General features: G+C 36.3%; 4 protein-coding genes across 4 annotated transcripts in view; 2 read left to right on the top strand and 2 right to left on the bottom strand.

Moving 5' to 3' along the window:
- LOC128093043 (hepatoma-derived growth factor-related protein 2-like) overlaps positions 1–22,283 on the top strand; it is a 160,982-nt gene that overhangs the window by 99,182 nt on the left and 39,517 nt on the right. The window lies entirely within an intron of this gene.
- Positions 2,392–10,718, top strand: LOC120413564 (uncharacterized). Its single transcript, XM_039574443.2, has 7 exons — positions 2,392–2,804; positions 2,878–3,020; positions 3,339–4,264; positions 4,320–5,032; positions 8,915–9,970; positions 10,028–10,185; positions 10,246–10,718. The coding sequence occupies exons 1-7, from the start codon at positions 2,726–2,728 to the stop codon at positions 10,606–10,608; spliced, it is 3,438 nt and encodes a 1,145-aa protein (XP_039430377.1). The 5' UTR covers positions 2,392–2,725; the 3' UTR covers positions 10,609–10,718.
- LOC120413527 (uncharacterized) lies at positions 11,970–14,423 on the bottom strand. The gene has a single exon (XM_039574399.2). It carries the CDS (start codon positions 14,421–14,423, stop codon positions 12,729–12,731), a length of 1,695 nt encoding a protein of 564 aa, XP_039430333.1. The 3' UTR covers positions 11,970–12,728.
- LOC120413528 (uncharacterized) lies at positions 15,251–16,924 on the bottom strand. Its single transcript, XM_039574400.2, has one exon. The coding sequence runs from the start codon at positions 16,920–16,922 to the stop codon at positions 15,273–15,275; it is 1,650 nt and encodes a 549-aa protein (XP_039430334.1). The 5' UTR covers positions 16,923–16,924; the 3' UTR covers positions 15,251–15,272.

Genomic DNA, 22,283 nt, shown 5'->3' with positions numbered 1-22,283 from the left:
AAAATACCAGGGATATTTTGTTTTAAAGGAAATTTACTGTTCTTTTCGAATTTGTTGAAATCTAGTAAAGTTCCTTGTGAGTATAGCACCTCTGAAATCTTCCTACAATTTGGGTCAGAGACTTTAAAAAATTTAAAATTAGTTTCTGAATGACAGGCTCATAAGGAGTTTGATGAAAATAAGTTTTTTTAAAGTGTTACCTAATTATTCTGTAATTTTCAACTGACCATATCTTGAAAACTAGTGTTAAGATTTTTAACGTTAAAAAATGAACGTTTTGTCTAATCTCGGATCTTTTGAATAAAATTTAGTTTATTTTTTAATTACATTTAAAAACGTCTACAAAAAACTTGATCGATTGCTATTCTTTGTGTGGCTCTATCTCAGGAACTAAGTGTCAAATTTTCGCAGGGAGGAAATTGTATAAAATTTTCTAAGCTTTTCAAAAATATTTTTTGTACTTACTTTTCATTCAAGACGGATTTTTAAATACAAAAAAGAGCCCGAGCAGACGGAAATAACTTGGGAATAACTTTTTTTGATATTTGAAAATTCTAGTTCAGCCTCGATTATCCGAAACATCGATTATTCGAAATTTCGATTATCCGAAGCTTTGTACGGGACTGCGGATAATCGAATCATGAACAAAATAAAAAGATTTTTCCTATTTTCTATGTTCTTAAAATCACAACTAAAAAAATAAAAATATATTGAATGTTTGGCCCTTTTAAAATGTTAGTCTTAATTAAAAAAATCAAAATCTAGTTTTCGAAAAGTTCGGAAAATTTCACCAATGTTTCATGTTTAAACATAAAAAAGGACCATAAGATGCTGAGATATCGAGATATCGGTGGGTTGTTTGAGTGAGACTTAGATAACTTTAATTTTCATGATTCTTTTTCTTTAGGCCGCTGTATCTCAGCAACCAGAGATCCAATCTTCAATGTCTCTTAGACAGTTTTATAGCAGATTTTCTGAACTTTAAAAAAAAATCTGAAAAAACTGCGAATATTTCGCTAAAATCAAACTTTCAGTGGCTATATCTTGAAAACGGAGCCCTTAATCTAAAAATCTGTTCATTTTTGATTGCAAATTCAATTTTACATTAAAAAATTCGGTCAACAAAATGTTATGTATGAAATTTAGATTTTTACAAAAATCGCTATATTTTCTAAAATTTAAAACTCGGCGGCAGAATTTTTAACCATACTTCTCTATGGCTCAAAAGTTGCGGGGTTTGGTCCCCTAAAAAATATCAAAAAATGTCGAAAATTAAAAAAATAAGTATTTCGAGATATTGTAAAAAAAAGTTGATAAAAAATCTTCAAAAAAATGTTTCCGTGCATCTATTTTTTTGGATATTTCTCAACAATACCTACAATTTTGCCGAAGACACCAAATTGATCAGACAATTCATTCAAAAGTTACAGATTTTCGAATACAGTCGACTCTCTGGTTGTCAATATCCAAGGGACCGTCGAGGAAGAGAATCATCAGTTTACAGAACGATGCAAAATGAAGACTCGATTGAAAATATTTTTTTCTTGATACCCAGCTATGGGAGAGAGACATGGCAACGTCCCTCAAACAAAAACAAACTGATGTCAAACACCCTTCAATGCTTCGTTTCACCAAGAAAAATGTCTATGCAAGCCATGAGAAAGTGAAATTATTGACAACCGGAAGAGATTTTTAAAGCAAACAGAATCCAAGGGACCTTCGAGGAAGAGATCCTTCAAGCAGGGGAAAATATCGAGGAATGAAGATAATTGAAGCATGCAGATTGAAGGGACTGAAGAATTCATCGATAGATGGAGAATTATTGATATCGAGAAGATCGACAGCCAGAGAATCGACTGTATTTACGTACCATTTTTGTATGGACAGCTGCCAAAATTGTATGGAGACTAGTATGGATGAACCAGTGACACAAAATAGCTGCTTTGGTCATAGGGAAGGCCCTCACAAAGTTTGAGCCAAATAAAAAAATACAAAAAATAAAAATGGTCAAGCCCTATCAGGTGCATTTTGAGTTTTGAAATTTAATTGAATTTTGCCTAAGTTACAGCCTTTTTAAGATTTTTGACGTTTTTGAGCCATATAACTTTGTGTCCCGATAAGCCCCACTACCCGTTGACCTAGCGTGCTCATATTTTGGCAAGATGCTAGTTTTATATGTACAAACAACTCCTGAAAATTTCAGGCAGATTGGTGAGGTCCAAACGACGTCCCATACAAAGGGGTATGCCCTGTTCGTGGACTCGCTCTTAAAACACTTTTTTCAAATGTTTAAAGCATGGCTTGTTGTTTCATTTTTTATTTATTTTTTTGATAGTTTGAAAACATTTGCATCGGCCTAAATAAATGTCTAATCTTTCAGCGCTAAAATTAAAATTTGGGATTTTATGAGTTGTTTGTACCCCAATGCATCACTATCACAAAGTACAAAGTGAAAATAATTAAATACCAGCAGCCAGCTGTTCGGCTAGTTAGTTTGCCTTTAACCATCCAACTCGATGCTCTAGCTTCGTGATCGGTATTCCCCGACTACGAGAATTCATTTAGCGATCAACTCTGGAGTGAATTGCTTGCATTTTACTACGCAAAATACGCGAATCGGAATCAGCTAAACGTTTTCACACTTTAAACAGTGCCGATTAGCAATGAACCAGAAATCGGTTTGCTGCTGTTATCAACACACGAGAATCCACGTTCCACGAGCATAATGCTTGCGCTGGTTTGGATGATTTGTGCCGCGAGCAACATTGCGTTGGCGACCTCCTACGTGATAAAGCCCAGTGGAAGTAAGCGATTGTGGGGGATGAGGGTGTGTGCAGTTGATGAAGGAATCCTACAGTTATTACGTGATTTTTACAGAAATAACCATCTCGCCGAGTGTTGTAGATCTGGACAGCAACGTCACGTTCTACACCGTTAGCTGCCGGCTTGATAATGTGCAGGATGGACTGGACAGCAGTTCGCTGTTTATTGAGCTGCAAAACGAGAGGATTAAGTCGGAGGTAAGTTTTTGTGATTAATTAGGACATTTATTTGTGATTGTCTTGGGATTCAAATGCAAAACATTTGAATTGTTAGTGCAGTTGTTAAATTACCCGTATAAAATGCACAAGAGAGAAAGCTATATCCGTATCACGCCGGTCAACGAATGTCACGTCATTATGTTGATTTATAAACAATACGAACTTCTCTGAAATATGGTGATACTGCATGCCATCCGGTTCTGCTCAGTGTTCGTCCAAGTGGAATACCCCACGTTTGCATGCGACCGATTGATTCGGCGAACATTCAGCATATCGGACTTTCCCACCCTCTCGCAGATTCTCAACGAAAGCACAATCGTCGCGGTGCAACAGGTCAACGGTGCAGTGCTGGAAAAGTGCGGCGTTCGGAAGTACATTTGCTACAGCGGAGGATCCGGGCTGGACGTAGCCAGGGTCACCGTTGGGTGGATTCCGGCGAAGATTCTCCCGGCGGAGATCCGGTGCATTTCCGAGGATTTGCGTGACCTGCGGTGTGAAGTGCCTATTAAACGTCCGTGTGATCTGGAGACGAGCTACAAGATGATGATGAATTACCGTTTTGGGAGTAGTTTGTGCAGTGTCGAAGTGGTTGGGGGTAGTTTGGTGTATGATAGTAGTGATGAGAATCAGCGATGTATGTACAGGAATGGGGTGGAGGTTTTGAGGTTTGAATTGGAAGTCATCAACGCGATCGGAAGAAGAGTTACGTCGTTTGAGTTGAACAATTATGATCTTGTGAGACCTGGACCGGTTGGTCGGTTACGAGTGACTAACGTGACTAGCAGAGATTTGGAAATACGATGGGTTGAGGAGATGTCGTTGGACCACTTACAGCGTACCTTTGAGTACCAGTTCCAGTTGATCTCTGATTATGGAAGTAACATAAGCACAGTCGAGAAGACTCTTACTATGATTTACCAGTATTCAATGAATAATCTTCAACCCTTCACAAACTACACTTTGAAAGTGAGACTTCGATTGGTTCCAAAGTCAGCAAGATCATTCGATGATCAGTACTGGTCAGAATGGAGTTCGGTTTCGTTCAAAACTTTGGCCAGCAAACCAGACCAAGCTCCGAAGACAGTCCCAGGAGCGTTTAGCTTCAAATCTTGGCATGGTAAGCTAGCAACGTTCGATGTCTACTGGGAACACATTCCTGAATATCATCAGAATGGACCCGGATTCAGGTATAACGTCTCTGCAGTATCGGATACCGGACAGACGTAAGTTATCGTTAGGAACTTGTAGAGTGATTCTACAACAGTCTTTTACTTTTAGATTCCACCCAGTTCAAAGTCCTGCGACATCACCCGTTGCAACATTCGAAAACATGAGCAATGCTCACTATCGAGTCTTAATATCCTGCTACAACGACGAAGGATCTGTCGAAAATCCCAACGAATTACACGTGTTCCCTCCCAACCCATCCAATCAACCAAAGATCAAACGAGTCCTCAACAGTGCCCACTTCGAGGTGTCCTGGCACGCACCAACCCACCAACAAGATTTAACCAGTTACACCGTAATGTACTGCAACTATACCTCCGCAAACGTCTGCCAAGACTCGATCCGATTCGCCTCGGTTCCACCAAACACCACCAAACTCAGAATCTCCTCAACCTCAACCCTAAACTTTGCCGTGTCGGCAAACTTTGCCCACTTTTCAACACCCCTGTCCTGGCAGGAGTGCATCGTGTCCCCGGCGGACGTCGGAATCGGACAGCCAAAGTTCGACGTCATCGATGTGCGGGGAGATTCGCTCGTGTTGCTGTTCAACACCGGCTGCATCGAGCGATCCTTCTACGACCGGATGAGGCTGTTGGTGTGGAAGGGGTCGGATGTGGTTTTGCGGGCTGATTTCGAGCCGTATCGGGATCGGTTTGCGGTACAGGGATTGTCGCCAGGGACGGAGTATGCAGTCCAGGTGTTGGCGTACGACGGACTTGGAATGGTTCAGCACACACGGACGGTGGTCACAAAGGCTGACAATGGTGATTGTTTAACGAATTTGTTCAGTTGAATAAATTCATTCAATATTTTCAATTGCAGACAACTTACTCAAAGCCATTTTCTACATATCATGTGGAATGCTCATGGCCCTGACAATCTTCACTACTGCTGCTAGAAGAGTGCGAAAAATCTTTGATATCAGAGTCGAAACTCCACTGCAACTTACTGTGGTATGTTCAGAAAATCAACTGTTTATTAGGGTGCCCAGAATATTGGACTTTTTTTCAAACCCTAGGCCAAATTTGAGCAAAATCGATCAATATTTATCGAAAAAATGTATGAAAATCCCAATTTTCTTTCTGTTTGGTCTGCACGGTGCGCTACTTCCATCCAAATATTCCCAAAAGTGAGATTCTTATTGGAAATTTAATGCTCTAAAACTGGCATTTCTGCATGAAAAAAAAAAATCTTATGCCTTGAGTATCAATGGATTATTCTCAATCGATTTCGCTCAAAATTGGCAGATGATTAATATAACCAAAAAACCCGTTTTCCGCTTGTGGAGCAGACGGTCAATTTTTCTAGGCACCCTACTGTTTATTTGTCTTTATTTATTTATTTTCATTTTCATTCTTATTCCTAGTAAATAGTTACGAAAACATTTAATTGAACTGTGCTCTAAATAATTTACAATTCAAATTTCAGGAAATTTGTTTAAGGGGTCACATACATGTAGAAAATCACAAAATTTCATATTAAAGAAAATTCAATAATTTTACTAAAAAGATGATTTTCATTCACTCCTGAATGTTTCACGAAGATGTTTCATGACTGAACTGAGTAAGAGACGATTTTAGTTAATTTTGTCATGCGCAAAGCGAACTGTCAAACTTAGTGAACGTTTTTCTCTAAACAAGGAGTTGATTTACAGGTGCCACGATATCTCAAGATGGGATGGACCAAATTTGGGGTGAAGACTCCCAAGATATATCCTGTGTGCATGGCGAAGCCCGATTTTTAAATTTAGATTTTAAAAAAAATACAAAAATCAAAAACTGAGGTTTTTTATATGAAAAACTTAAAAATATTTTTATCTTTTTTTAAATTAAGTTTTATAAAATCGGCCTTCTTCATGCACACAGGACCGGTTTAACAAGTCTTCACCAAAATTTTGAGCTGATTTGGTCGAAGCAGTGTTGAGATATCATGGCACCCGTTTTTTGAAACTGCTATATCTCGGCAATGGTACATCCAAATGTTAGTATATGAAAATGTACATTTAAATGCCTTGCAAAAAGATTATAAAAAAGTTGGAATGTGTGCTAACATCAACCTCGAACATTTATGACGATTTACATGTATGTAACCCTTTAACAATCATCTATTCATGTACTTTGTGGTGTTTTTCAATTCTCTGAATTTCGCAAATTGACTTTTGATTGTATTTTTTTTTATTGTTTGAAACTCTGTCCATCGATTGCTTACGTTCAAAAAAGCCATTTTGCATCATTAGTTTCTTCATACAAGTTTCGATACAAATTTTAGGGGCCTTCGGGAAAAGGCTATGAAAACTTTCGAAAATCTGTGTCTCAAGAAGGGATTTTCTGATCGGTTTGGTGTCTTCGGTAAAGTTGTAGGTTATAATTAGGACCGTTTGGAAAAAAATAGTTTTACTTAAAAAAATAACATTTTTTAAACATAACTTTTTATTACATAAACTCGATTTTGACAAACTTTACTTTAGTAAACAAAAAGTGCAAACTTTTGAACTGTAGGGTATGATTGCTTTGTTAAAAAAAAAGATTTTTAAAAATAATGTGTTTTTAAAAGTATCGTAAATGCAAAGAAAACATTTTTTTTTATTCTGAATTGAAAAGTACTTTGGTAAAACTTGATAATGTGCATAGTTTTTGGGTCATATACATTTTAGGTTAAATTATTTAACAAAACTGCCTTTTGAAATCTTTTAAAATAGTGTCCATCCTTGTCCATCTTTGAAAAGCTAAATTGAGATTTTTTACGTTTTTGTTTACCACGAACAAATAATTAAGGACAAAAGGATTATGCAAAAAGAATTAGTTCATTCCGTTTAAAAGTTAATCAGAAAATACAGTTTGAATTAAACATGTATGAAGCACTGGTGCTACCATTGGTGTTAGAAAATTAAATATGAAAAATAGAAGACTGATTTTGAAATGATGATAATTAATTGTATTATTGAAATCATCATTTGTGCTTTTAATACTCAATAAAACCAATTTAAAAAAACCTTGTATTGATTGAAAAATACCCAAAGAATCATATTTTTAAAACCTACTCCAAATATTAGAAAAAAAAAATCACTCTCTTAAAATGGTTACAGACGCATGTTTAAAAAGTCTAAAACATTGATGATCTGGTAACCCTGTTTTAAGTTATGACCACTTAAGTGATATTGATGTACTTTTTTGAAGCCGGCTCTCACTTTAATGGATGTAAACTATGTCTGGATCCAGCATCCAACCTATCGTTGGTTAGTTAATCGAAAGGCCTTTCAAACGAGTTTAAAAAATTGATGATCTGGCAACCCTGTCTAAGGTAATGACCACTTAAGTAATATCTATTTAGTTTTTATTCCCGATCTAGAATAATTCAAACAAAACCCATCATATCACCCAATGTTTTCAGAATAGTTCTCATCGATACCTACAACAAATGCATCTTTGCCGAAATCACCAAATCGAAATTTTCGAATATTTACGTACCATTTTCAAAAGGACAGCTGCCAAAATTGTATGGAGGCTTGTATGGGCGAACCAATGACACAAATTGGCTTTTTTTCATAGAGAAGGCCCCCACAAAGTTTATGCCAAATCAAAAAAATACATTTCGGAAATTCGGGGAGAATTGCTCTTATTTCTTCATTCATATTTAAAATTCATTTATGAAGAAAATTTCATATAAACTTCAAAGAGTTCTCACAAATATAATAAAATATTTTCTTCCCACAGAGCAAACAATTTCCAAACGAGACAAAACTTCAGCCACACTCCAAGGATGACGACCAGGACAATAACTCTGTATTGGTTCAATTAACATCAAAGACTGAATCAAACGATCTCGATACTTAAGCCGATATGCTTTTTCTACATTCGCAGTAGCAGTAGTTCCAGAACGACATATGATTACTTACAAAGAGATTTATGAAGACTTTTTAGTTTAAACAAAGATGAAATAAACGAAGATTACTTAGAGACTTAAAACAGTTATTGTCTGTAAAGAGATATTTCAACCAAAGAAACGCCTTTTCAAACAATTGCTTTTCTCTAATAAATTGTGATAATTCTGTTTATATTTCTAGATAATCAACACAACTACAATCGAGGCAAAAATAGATCTTTCAAATATCAAACAATCTGACGTTTGCTATAGCAAATCTTTCCGATTTACTTACAACGATACCACCTTGGACGCCAAAGACATCCACGTGGGAAGACCTCCGGCACTGATTGAATTCCAACGAAATTTCAAGTGTTTTTTGTTTGGCCTGTCAGAACAATACTGCGAATTTACACCGGTATCCAACTGTGACAAGGCAGCTGAGTATAGGTTATTCACTAAGGGCATACTATTTAATGCTAGTTGTGATCTTGAGAAAAAGAATGGCACATATTTTTACAGTAGCAATACAACTAGTTGCTATTTTACAGCGTCAGATAATGTGACTTTGATTCTGGAAGCCGTGAACAGTATTGGAAGAAGGACGATGTATTTCACTGTGAATCATGACTTTGTGAAACTTAGAGGTGTTTCTGGAACTACTTTGACTAATATTACCAGTGACAGTGTTGTTATCCGGAACAATGAAAGCAATTTGAAATATGTGGAGCGATCCTTCCATTACGAATTCATGCTGATCTCAAAGTACGACATAAGGCCAATAGATTCAACGGAGAGTAATAGTTCGGTGTTTGATTATCCGATCCAAAATTTGAACCCGTTCACCGAGTACAAGCTTGGAGTGCGACTTCGAGTGGTTCCTCGCAGCGTTCGACTGCTGGACGAGGAGTACTGGTCCAGCTGGAGCTGGACCTTCTTCAAAACCAAGGCTCGAAAGCCGGATGTAGCTCCCAGAACGATTCCCGGAGCGTTCAGCTTCAAGGACCAAAAGGGAGATCGAGCGACGCTCGAGGTGTACTGGGAACCAATGCTGGAAAGTCAGTGGAATGGTCCGGGATTCCGGTATAACGTATCGGCAGTTTCGGATTCTGGTCAGTGGTTCATTACCGTCAACGATTCTAGAGATTTGCCTTATGAAGTAGCCACTTTCGAAGACATTACACTAGATCACTATCGAATCCTGGTGTCATGTTACAATGACAAAGGATCTTTCCAGGGTTCTAACATAATGGAAGTGTTCCCTCCAAAGCATGATCTCAAACCTAAAATTAAAAAAGTATCAAATAACAGACAGAGCTTCAACGTATCGTGGTATCCACCATCTGTCCAAACCGGTATCTCAAACTACACCGTAATGTATTGCAACCTAACATCGTCGTCTTCCTGCAAGGATTCCATCCGCTTCGTCACCGTTCCATCAACCAACACCAGCTTCAGCGTGTCCTCCCCAACCGTACTTAACTTTGCCGTATCAGCAAATTACCCAAACCACTCGTCGGATTTCTCCTGGCAACAGTGTCTCGTCTCTCCGGGGGCCGACATCGGTTCACCCCAGTTCGACCCGTGCAACGTTACGGACACCTCCTTCGACATCCGCCTGACAACGGCGTGCTCCAGCAGTTCCCTGTACGAGCTGCTCGAAGTTTACGTACTGACCATGAACGGAAGCCACATTTGGAATACAAGTTTGGAACAACCTCAGGAAAGAATCTCATTTGGAGATTTGTCACCCGATACGGAGTATGTCGTGAAGGTTGTGGCATTCGATGAGAGTGGGAATCCTCACGAAACTTCAAAAACTGTGCAAACTGCTCCAAAATGTATGAATTCTAATCATGACACGAATCTACACGAACTCACTGCCTTTTCAATTGTAGTCACAAAACTGCAGCTGACGCTGTTCTTCCTCTGCGGAGTGCTGCTGGTATCCGCGCTGACCATGGGAACCACCCGGAAGGTGAACAGCCTGAGGAACATCCACGTTGAAATGCCCGTTGCGCTGCAGACTCTGTTTGGGATCGATGGGGAAGAGACGGTTGGTTTAGTTATCATGAAGTTGGAGTACCTCATATTTACATTTTTTTTTGTTTTTTAGAAAATGATTCTCAGATCAGACTTTACAGAAAACGTTGAAAGAACTCCCAGGATTTATGTTGAACTGCCCAGCAAAGGATACACCAATATCTCAATGGTGATACCGGAAGAGGACGATGAAATTGAGGATGGTTCTTTACTTAAGGTGGAAGCAGTTCGGAGTTCAAACGACGTCTTCAAGGAAAAATTAAGAGATACAACATTAAAAGCGTCAGATGAACTTCAAGCTGAGAATATTCAACCGATACAATCAAATGGTTACGTTTTGGCAGCACAAGTCATGACACCCAAAGAGAATTCAGCTCCACAACTTCCGAAAAATGTGACGATTGGGTCAGCTTCTGGATACGTTGTTTTTAAATAAAGAACTATCTTCATTCAATCATTTGGCCGAAATCAAGTTTCTGAGAAATGTTTTATTTTTAGAAATAAAGAATCATAACAACCTACCAAAGTGATTTTGGTGCCTGCCATTTTTTGTTACAAAAATTATTTTATACAAAATTTATAGAACGATTCGAATCATTAGTACTCAGTTGCGTAATATTTCATTGTGTATAAAAGTTTGTTAATTGCTGGATTCTAATAACATTGCATACAGTTATAAATTATGTAAATATGAAATGTGCCAAATTTGAAGGCTTAAGAGCGAGTCCACGAACAGGGCATACCCCTTTGTATGGGACGTTTTCTGGAACTCACCAACTTGCCTGAAATTTTCAGGGGTTGTTTGTACATATAAAACTAACATATGGCCAAAATATGAGCACGCTAGGTCAACGGAAAGTGGGGCAAATCGGGACACAATTTTTTATCGCTCAAAAACGTCAAAAATCTTAAAATGGCTGTAACTTGGGCAAAATTTAAGGCAAAATTTAATTAAATTTCAAAGTTCAAATGCATCGAAAATATCCGAGGTGAAGCATCCCAATTGGTTAAATCTAAAGGGAGTAATTAGCATTTTTGTGAAAAATAACACAATTTTCAAACTCAATTAAAAAAGTGTTCCATCCAGATATCAACTCGATTCGATCTGCTGCTTGTAGGGGACATCTGGACTACCATCTGAGACTGAGAACGCTTTGGGTAAGGCAGTTTAACCCTTAAAATAGACACTTTTTCTTTTAGTGAATTTTTTGGCTGTAAATTTTTGCTCGGGGGACCCCTTGGATCCCATTTTCTGGTGACAATTGTGTCATATTCGAGTCAATTTCACAATAGAAACAGGCATAAAAATGTTTATTTTCATCCATTTTAAATTAAAGTTTAAAAAAAAAGTAGCTAGTTTTTTCTGGTGACATCTAGTATCCTTGGAAACGAACTTGATTTTGAATGTTTTGAATTTGAATTTGAAAAAACATGTGAATCGAAAGTTTTTTTTTTCAAACTTTAAAAATAATAAGAAAAACATTTTTTCATGATTTGATTATCCGAAGTCCCATACTAACCTTAGGATAATGAAAACTTCGGATTATCGAGGCTTCCGATAATCCAGTCTGGACTGTTTTAGTAAAATCATTGATGTTTTGCAATTTTTTGCTAGTAGCATTACTGTATTGATGTAAAAACCATTCTGTGATACTTTTTGTTGCAAAATTTAGAAAATCAGGGTTGAAATTTGTTTTTTTTAAAGCCTTAACGAAAACACAAAAAATCCCTTAATTATGTTTAAACAGAAGACTAGAAAATCGTGTAAGATATTATTCTTTATTTAAAATTCTGATTTACATTTATATATACAAATATTCGCTTCAGCATGAAAACATTGTGCTGACTCATATTAGGCAGAAATCTTATCAACAGTTTTTTTTATAGCTGCTCGACCTACAGCATACATTTATGCCGGTATTCCCTAAGATAAATCATAAAAAGGCATTTGAAATAGAGAGTTGCGACGTTTAGAAAATTTTACCAGAATTAGTTTGAGCAGTACTTTTTAGAACGGAGCATTGGCGTTAGACATTTTTGAAGTTTTTTGGTGTTTATTGCAAAAGTTATTGAAATCTACTTTGGTTGTTGCTCGTGTGGACATCGTTAGTGAAAATACATTATGTTAAGAAGTTTTTGAAATATATTTGCCTCCTCAAAACTAAAAACAAGACAACAGAAATATTTTAAGTAAGTAGTAAAACATGATTTTGGTCAACTTGAATGTTCTCTTGGAAAGTGAGGTTTTTGATGGAAATTGATTTATAGTTTTTCAATCATGAGAAACTTTTTTAATTAGGTTATGTGGTTTGGAGACTATTAATTTAAGACGATTGAAATCATTTGTTCTATTTTGCAGTGTTGTCTTCGTTTAGCGAAAATTCTGTTTTTTTTTTATCTTTATGCCTTAGGTTTCTCTTTGCATATATGTCTTTTTACTTAAATCTAAACTTTACTTTTTCATACATAGCAGGTATTAAAATATGACGTTATTCAATTAAGCATGATTACTGTTTTGAAATGATTTTTGAAAGTTATCAAGATAAAACTAAACATTTATATTTTACATTCAAACTTTGAAATCAATTTTGTCACAGTTTGCTCTTTCTTTTTCATATTTGTTAGAATTAATTCACAAATAAAAACACAAATGCAAATTAAATAAGCTACAGTAGTAACAACCCAAAGCGATACCATATCGTCAAATGTAATCAAACGATCATTATTCTCGAGAAACGTTTCAAACTGGCCCAGCGAGGTGGACCACTGATTGTAGATCTTACTCCAGATTCCCGTGTCCGCCAATTGGTTGATGTAATCCTGGAACAGCTCGGAAAATGGACTGAATTTACGAAATGAGTAAAAATTCATCACGGATGCTGGCCGTTCGTCCAAAATGAAAGCTTTTTGATCGTTGGTCTCCGGATTGTAATTCACTTTACTGTGGCACCAGTATTCAGCTATTTTACAGTACACCACCGTTGCATATTTTTCGAAGAAATCCGGATTTTTGTTTGAATAGTGTACCAACTTCAAATTTGGGTAGTTGCTTAGAATATAGGCTTCTTGTTGGTTGACGATAAATGATTGTCGGCGAAGATCCAAGTCAGTTAATGTGCGTGGATTTGGTTCATATTGCATAGTTGTAAGAAATGTTATAACTTTAGCTAGATATGCCTCAATCAAAATGAAGTTTAAAATTTGTGTTGTCACAATGAAAAATCTAACATGATGTTTGCAGAATATGTTCAAAGTTGGTTGTATTATTTGAAATCTGCTTGAAAGTCGTTTTTTAATCAGACGAGTCACATGATTTTGAAATATTAAATGATAACACGCAACAGTCACAACAAAAATCCAAACTTCGCCACTGAATGGTCTAAATAATTGAATAAACATTACTCTGTTATGCTTCTTTGGTACAGTTATACAAACTTGCTCTTGATTTGGCAGAAACACGTGATCGACGTGTTCGAGGTTTCTTAAATATTGTAATGACAAATCAAATTGTTGATTTTGAACATTTATATCTGGATATAACATATAATATTTTACAAATCCGTTCAGGTGTTTGACGATTATTTCCACGATTTCGACATCAATACCAAGCGCACGGTGCTCACTAACGTAATGATGAAAAGGAATTGCAGGATTTATGCGAATCTTAAACTCATATTGCATCAAATTGCGAAAACTTGAAGCAAACAAAGCATTTATAGGTGTCTTGACTGATTTGATAGTCTTGTCAAAGATTTTCATCATAAAGTAACGAACCGAAAAATCCTCAATTTCAACGAATAAAGCACTCGTAGTGCCATACAATGACAAATTTTTTTGATAACTTTTCATCAAATTTGATCGAGCTTTTCGCATAAAAACTACAACTTTAGTTTTTGACTGCCACATGCCACATTTTGCCATTTTCTTCATCAAAACATTGAGTTGTACCAAATTCGTCATGTCCGCACAATCCACAAAAAGGAGTGAGATTTTCTTTCCCGATGTGGATTCAGCAAAAATCCCACTTTGAAGGAATTGGAACGTTACTTCACTTCTTGAGGAAAGTGATTGAAAGGCGTCTTCCAGAATCGGATCTTTTAGACCTGCGAGGACCACGTCATGGCTGCCAGGTTCAGAACGCGTCAGTTGGGTAATGATGTCATCCACAAGATTGGCAATGCTCGACTGCACTTTGATGCACTCAACTACGTCGCAAAATATAACTAGGAGAACGAAGAGTGAAGTGTTCATGGTTTGAGCTTCTGGTTTCAAATGGTGAAAGTTTTGCTCTGCAGGTTGACATTTTCGTGCATTCGTCTCTTTAAGGTGGAAGGTAGAAATTGGCCTTTGATGATTGTGTAAAAAATGTATGTCTGAATTTCTTGCTCAGTAACATTTAATTAGTGTGGAGGTTATATTCTCAGAATGTTTACGACGCAAAGCACTTGAAAAATCAAGTATTTTTTTGTCAGTACAACATAAGCTTGGTTGCCTCTCACACAAGTTGACCTGAGTTCGATCCCAGTCGGCCCGCTGTTATTTTTTGAGACGAGATTTATCTGATCACGTCTTCCGTCGGAAGGGGAAGTAAATGTCAGTCCAGGTGTATGAGTCGTCTCCCTGGGTAAAAACCCTATCTCGGTAGAGTCGCTGGTCAGCAATTGGACTCACAATTCAAAAGTCGTTTGGAATGCCTCACCGTTTCAAGTCTTTGGACGCTTAGTTTCGAGTAAGAATCTTGCAATAGAGAACGCCAAGGTAATGCAGTAGAGCGAATTAAAACAAGTTTAATATAACATGCTGGCCATTTAATCTAATCAATAAACAAAGATTGTTTTTTCTGGTATATCAAAGTGCAGATCCTGTTGACTTTTATTTTATATATCATAATGTGTATTGTTGGTGAATTAACATTAATCTTTTTTTATTTGAGTCTGGATTAATTTAATTGCTTTTGGTTTTTTTATAGCTTACATTACGTTAATTATTTTGATGCCTATGAAATTTAATGCATTCGTTTATTTGAGTTTGTTAGAAGTTCAATTCGATTAAAGACTGTGTTTCTCCTTCGTAAGATCTGATATACAAATTTAGTAAATTTTACTTCATACGCACGATCCTTTGCCTCATGAAAATGTTTATCATTTTCCAATATTTGATAAGAAAAACTTCACACAGTAAAACAAAAATGCAACTCAAGTAAGCTACAATAGTTACCACCCAAAAGGATACCATATCGTCAAATTTGATCACCCGTTCACTGGTCTCGAAGAACGTTTCAAATTGATCTGGCGAGGTTGACCACTGATTGTAAATTTTGCTCCAAGTTCCTGTGTCCGCAATTCGATTGATATATTCCTGAAACATCGCGGTAAACGGACTAAATCTGGGAAATGTGTAAAAGTTCATCACCGACGCTGGCCGTTCTTCCAAAATGAAAACTTTTGCATCGTTTGTCTCCTGGTTGAAGTTTGCATCACTGTGAAAAAAATACTCGGCTATTTTGCAGTACACAACTGTTGAATATTTTTCCAGATAGTCGGGACTTCTGTTTGAATTATGTAATAACTTTAAGTTTGGGTAATTGATGAGAAGTGAAGCCTCTTGTTTGTTCACGATAAATGCTTGCTTGAGACGATTCAGGTCAGCTATGGATCGTGGATTTGGCTCGTACTGCATTGTTGCAAGAAATGTTATTACTTTGGCAAGGTAAGCTTCAACTAGAATGAAATTGAATATTTCGTTTGCTATGGAGAAGAATTTGATATGCTCTTTAATGGAGTTGAAGATTTTAACTGATTTCAAAATCCGATGTTTTAAGACTAAATGATAGCAAGCAACAGCGACTGCAAACATCCATACTTCAGCAGTAAATGGCCTAAATAATTGAAGAAACATCATTCTTTCATGTACTTTTGGAACAGTGATACACAGATGTTCGTGGTTCGGCAGAAAAACTGTATCAACTTTAAGAACTTCTCGAAAATATTGCAATGACATATCAATTGGACGCTTTTCATCATTAATATCTCCCAATTTCTTGTAATACCTAACAGATCCGTTCAGGTGTTTAATGATCATTTCTATGATTTCAACATCAATCCCTTTTGCCTTTGACTCACTCACGTAGTGATGGAAAGGAATCGAAGGATTCAAATGAATCTTAAACAGATATTGATTCACATTGACAAAATTTTGCTCAAAAACGTCATAAGTTGTGTTGTTTACAGATTCAATAGCAGTGTTACACATTTTCATCGAATAACAGTGAATGAAATGATCATTATATTCCACAAATTTAACACTTTTTGTGCCAAACCTTGCTAAAATGTTACCAAAAATTTTCATCAAACTTGACCGATCATTTCGCATAAAAACAACCACTTTAGTCTTCGGCTGCCACAAGCCCGATTTTGCGATATTTTTCATCAAAGCACTAAACACTTGCAAGTTAATAAAACTCGCGCAGTCTACAAGAAGAAGTGAAATTTTCTTTCTCGATGACGATCCAGCTTCGTGCCCATTTTGCAGCAACTGGAACGTTACTTCACTTCTTGAGGAAAGCGATCGAAAGGCGCCTTCCAGAATCGGATCTTCAAGACCTGCGAAGACCACGTCATGGCTGCCAGCTTCAGAACGCGTCAGTTGGGTGATGATCTCATCCACTAGATTGGCAATGTTCGACTGCTCTTCGATGCACTCAACTACGTGGCAAAGTATAACTAGGAGAACAACGAGTGAAGTGTTCATGGTTTCAGCTGTTCGTTTCGAATGGTGAAATTTGCTTCGAACCTCCACTATCTACTGTTAGCTTTTGATAATCACGAGCAAGGAATTAGTCCTCATATCTGAACTGTATGCGAAGTAACATATAATTAGTGGTGGCAATATTCTCAAATTGCAAATCTAGATTTTTTTTCAAAGCGAAATTTCAAATATTTGCTTTTTGAGTATTTTTGCACAGCCCTGGCTCAAGGCGGTTTCAAAAACACTCAATATGCAAAAAAACTCCCATTCTTTTGTTATTTTTATTTCAGTAATACTTTGTCCCAGCAATCCCATTGTCAAAAGAGGCCATTTTGCATCATTCACTTCACCAAACAGCTGGTCGCTGAGATACTAAAAGCTAAAGATTGATTTTTTGTGGAAAACAAGTTTCACTTATCTGGCTTGTATCTGGCAACCACTTTTCAACTGACGATACAGAACTTTTTTTTTTAATTATTAACTAAATTAAATGCCTTTTTGCCGCGAGATTTAAAATATTTGATAAACAATTTGCTCCTCAGTATATTAAAATTTCAATAGATTTCAAACTCAAAATTTTAGTAGTCAAATCACCGGGACCGGGTCCGGTGGTCTAGTGGTAAGCGTGGTTGCCTCTCACTCTGGTTGGACTTGGTTCGATCCCAGACGATCCCGGTGGCGTTATTTGAGTCACTTTGTTGACTTCTCGGCGAAAATTTACAGTAAATTTTTCGAAGTTCGTAATTTTTTTCTGCTGAGCTCGAAAACCACAACTACTGAGCGGGTAGCAATTTCTTATCTCATTTTTTGATGAAATTGTTCAGTACAATGTTTTATGGAATATATTGTCAATCGCAAATTTCTTTTTTCAATAATAAAAGTCAAGTTTGTCAAAGTTCATCATAGTGAACAGTTTTTCATTATTACAGAAATTCAAAAAATAATTTAAAATAACTTTTTTGACAACATCAATAAAATGAAACGCAAAGCGCAAAACGCAAATGGGAAACTCTGAAAAGTGAGATTCTTATTGAAAATTTATTGCGCTACAACTTTGTCGAACATGCCAAAGCCAAAATAAAACTCGGTCGTATTAATGGATTAATCTTGATGCATTTCACTCAAAATTGGCACAAATGCATGAAATAACCCAAATAACGTGTTGGAGCAGAGGTTAATTTTTTCTGGGTACCTTATAGGGTATTAGGGTGTAATATGGTTGTGTGGAAAAAAATAAAGTTGTCCAAATTTAGCTAGCACAGCAACTTTTTGGTTCCTTATAGGGTCCTTAACAAATCCCCAAAGTTTGGTAACGATTGGTTAAGTCCCCACTTTGCGCAAAGCGATTTAATTTTCTATACAAATTTGTATGGAAAAAAAACATTTTTTAAAATTATTATATTTTAAAAATCCACATTTTACGCTATATCAATACCGGATTCATATACGGATGCTCTGGAATGTGCTCTGCAACTTTCCCGAAAAGAGTATGGTGCTAATTTGCTCCTATAAAAAGATACAGCGTGTTCAAAACTCGTCTAAAACGTGTTTTTTGATCGAAAATCACGTTTTAGACGAGTTTTGAGGACGTTGTATCTTCTTTCAGGAGCAAGTTAGCACAATACTCTCTTCGGGAAAGTTGTATAGCACATTCCAGAGCATCCGAATATCCGGTTTTAGTATAGCGTGTAACTCGGATTTTACAAATATCAAAATTCAAAAAAATGATTTTTCCCATACAAATTTGTATGGAAAATTGAATCGCTTTGCGCAAAGTGAGGACAAAACCAATCGTTCCCAAATTTTGGGGAGTTGCTTAGGACCCCAAAAGGAACTAAAATAATGCTGTGCTGGAAAATCGATTTTTGATATTACACTCTAATAGGGTATACATTGTCCCCGTAGTTTATTGAAGGCCTGATTAAATAATTTTTGTTACGTCATGTTATTTATTTTATTACGTGAAGTATCATTATTTATTGAATGTGTGTATCACATATTTTATTAACCTTCAAAAACTGTTTTTGCAACATTTACATATTTTTCTCAACACATGTTTTATGTGATGATTTTTATCCCGTTTGGTTTAAACACTTTTTTGAAACTCTAAATCTACCTATCTCAAGTTGATTTTAACGTACATTTGACCTATCATTGCTTCTTCAAATTTTTTGTTTGCTGTTTGAGATTCAACCAAATTCTTGCAGGATTCATAATTCTCAACCCCTTTCTGACCATTTCTCTATGGCTAAACATAAGCTCACCGATAAAAACGCAAATGCAAATCAAATATGCTGCAATTGTAGCAAGCCACAGTGATACCAACTCATCAAACTTCAACATCCGATCGTTTACCTTGAGATATGTTTCAAACTGATCCTGCGAGGTGGACCACTGGTTGTAGATCTTACTCCAAATGCCAGTGTCCGCCAGACGGTTGATGTACCCCTGGAACATATCCGTAAATGGGCTAAACCTGACAAAGGTATAGAAGGTCATCACAGACATTAGTTTTTCTTCAAGGATGAAAGCTTTCCGATCGTTTGTCTTCTGATCGTAGTTCAACAAGCTGTGGCTCCAATATTCAGCAATTTTGCAGTACAATACCGTTGCATATTTTTCAAATGGGTTTTCTGTCATTATAGTATATGGATTAATCTTCAAATTTTGATATTTTGAAAGAAGGGAGGCTTCCAAATTGTTAACAGAAAACGGCTGCTCACGGCGATCCAGATCTTCCAAGGTTCGCGGGTTTGGTTCATATTGCATTGTTGCAAGAAAAGTGATTACTTTGGCCAAGTATGCTTCGATTAGGACAAAACATAAAACTTCTGTGGTTATAGTTAGGAATTTGGAGTGTTGATTGACGATGGCAAACAAATTTGATAATTTTAGCAATGTTTTCCATTGTGACATGCAAAATTTCAACATACTAATCGAAAGATTTTTCAAAAATAAATGATAGCATGCAACAACAATCACAAAAATCCAAACCGATACACTAAATGGTTTACCTAGTTGAAAAAACATCAATCTTTCGTGCTTTTTTGGTACTGTTACGCAGACTTGTTCGTGGTTTGGTGGATAAACATGGTCAACATTTTCAAACAGTGCGGAATATTGCAAAGACAGGTCAAACAGTTTCCTTTGTGCAACAATGCTGGTAACATCAACGATATAGTGGATGTCAACCGATAGCTTGGTGTATTTTACTGAACCATTCACGTGCTTCACAATCATCTCCACAACTTCAGCATCAATGCCTCTTGCATGGGTCTCGTTAACATAAATGTGGAACGGCGTTGCTGGATTTACGAAAATTTTAAGTTTGTATTGTTGTAAATTCAGAAGCTTTGCAGAGAATAACTCATCGATCGGATTTTGCACTAGGTTGTACGATCCATCAAAGGCTTTCAATATGTAAAAGATAGTTTTAATATTTTTGGAAACCACGAAAAGAACACTCGTAGCACCGTACAGTTTGAAAATTTCACCGATTTTTTTCATCAGCTTCACTTGATCACCACGAAGAACCACAACCACTTTTACCTTCGATTGCCACAAATGATTTTTCACCAGTATCTCCATCAACTCACTGAGATCTTCCGATTCATGAATATCCGAACAGTCCAAAAGCAGAAGTGAGACCCTTCTTCCTGACAGTGAAAAATGTTCAGAATCCCGTTGAAGCAACTGAAACGTTACGTCATTTGTGGCAACAGATCGAAAGACTTGTTGCAGGACTGGATCGCGAAGACCCGCAAAAACTACGTCGTGAGTTCCTGTTTCAGTTTGGATCAATTGCGCGATGATTTCATTTACGAGATTGGAAATATTTTTTTCCAAGTTGAAACTTGCAGCAACGCAAGTTGTTGCGTAGAAAAATGCCAATAACGTGTACATGGTATGAACTGTCAGTGTTGAATATTTTCAAACTCGAACATGTTGAACAACTCAGGTCATCATTTACCCAGCAGAAGTGTAGACATTGTATTGATGGTCGTTTGCTAATTGTTGGCAGCTTGAAGTCAGCTGGTTTTCGTATCATTACTGTTGAGAATTTTCTCACAACTATGAACAATATGAAACATTTGCCAAAACAGTATTTAAAATGTTTTGTATTGATCCGAAATTGCCTACTGATACAAAACCCCATGCTAACTAATTTCAACCGTCAGCTTTGGGGCCATTCATAAACCACGAGGACACTTTAAAGAGGGGAGGGTTTGGTGATTGTCCACGCCCCGTCCAAAAATTTTTTTTTTTGTATGGACTATAGTCCAAAAAAAGGAGAGTAATTGAATTTCTTAAAAGGTTTTACGTGGTTTATGTATGGTCCCTTCTTTCCACGAGCAATTCTCTAGATTACCACAAATCGACATTTCATGGTTTTTTTTTATGAAACTTTGATCAACGATTCCCTATGCCCAAATAAGCCATTTTGCAAGTCTCTTTACAAATTTGGGGGCTGTTCATAGAAAAATGCTATCCAAATATCAAAAAAATAAGTATCTTGAGGGGGATTTTTGATCGATTGTTTGTCTTTGGCAATGTTATGTATGATCAGGACTAATCGAAAAAAAGTACCGAAAATTAAAACAAATAAAAAATCATTTTAGATATAAAATTAATTCCTAAATCAAAAAGTTTTTCTGTAAAATTTTGATAAAGTAAACCGTTTTTAGGTTATTGCAATTTTTATGTTAAATAAAGTAACGAAAATGTTTTTTTTTGTTTTTTAATAGCTGAAAATATTTTCTACAATTAGCTTTTTAGGAAAATGTTGATCCAAACTTTGGTTGCTGAGATTTGGCCTTGCAAAGAATGAAAATTAATAAAAAATTGTTTTTTCTTAGTTGTGTTTTCATAGCACTTTTCCATGGACAGCCCCCAAATAGATATGGTGACTTGTATGCAGAAAATAATGATGCAAAAAAGCTTATTGGGATTTAAGAGATCGATGGACAAAGTTTCATACTAATAAAATAAATGCAATTTTCAGGATTTTATGGTTTATTCCACAGAACTTCTCAAATGGATTTTTTTTTACTTTCTATTTTAATTCGTAATTTTTAAATTCAATAGAGGTAAAAAAAAACAAAATATTTTTTTCTAAATTAAAAAAAAAAATTTCAATCAAACACAATAGGTCATAAGTTGGCTTTATTATTCTTTGAACAATTAAAAAAGGTTAACCAAAATCGATTTTCTGTGTAGCACCAACGGGGTTAAAACTTACGCGAAGCACCAAGGGGGTAAAAAAAGATGAAAATGCAACTTCATCTGGCTGTATCTCGGCGTAAACTCAACCGATTTGGATTATTCTTGTTGCATTCGATCCGGAAGGATGTCAAGAATCACCTA

The sequence above is a fragment of the Culex pipiens genome, chromosome 2 (genome assembly GCF_016801865.2).
Source record: "Culex pipiens pallens isolate TS chromosome 2, TS_CPP_V2, whole genome shotgun sequence".
In the NCBI taxonomy this organism is placed as follows: Eukaryota; Metazoa; Arthropoda; class Insecta; order Diptera; family Culicidae; genus Culex; species Culex pipiens.
This window is presented reverse-complemented; position numbering and strand designations above follow the sequence as displayed.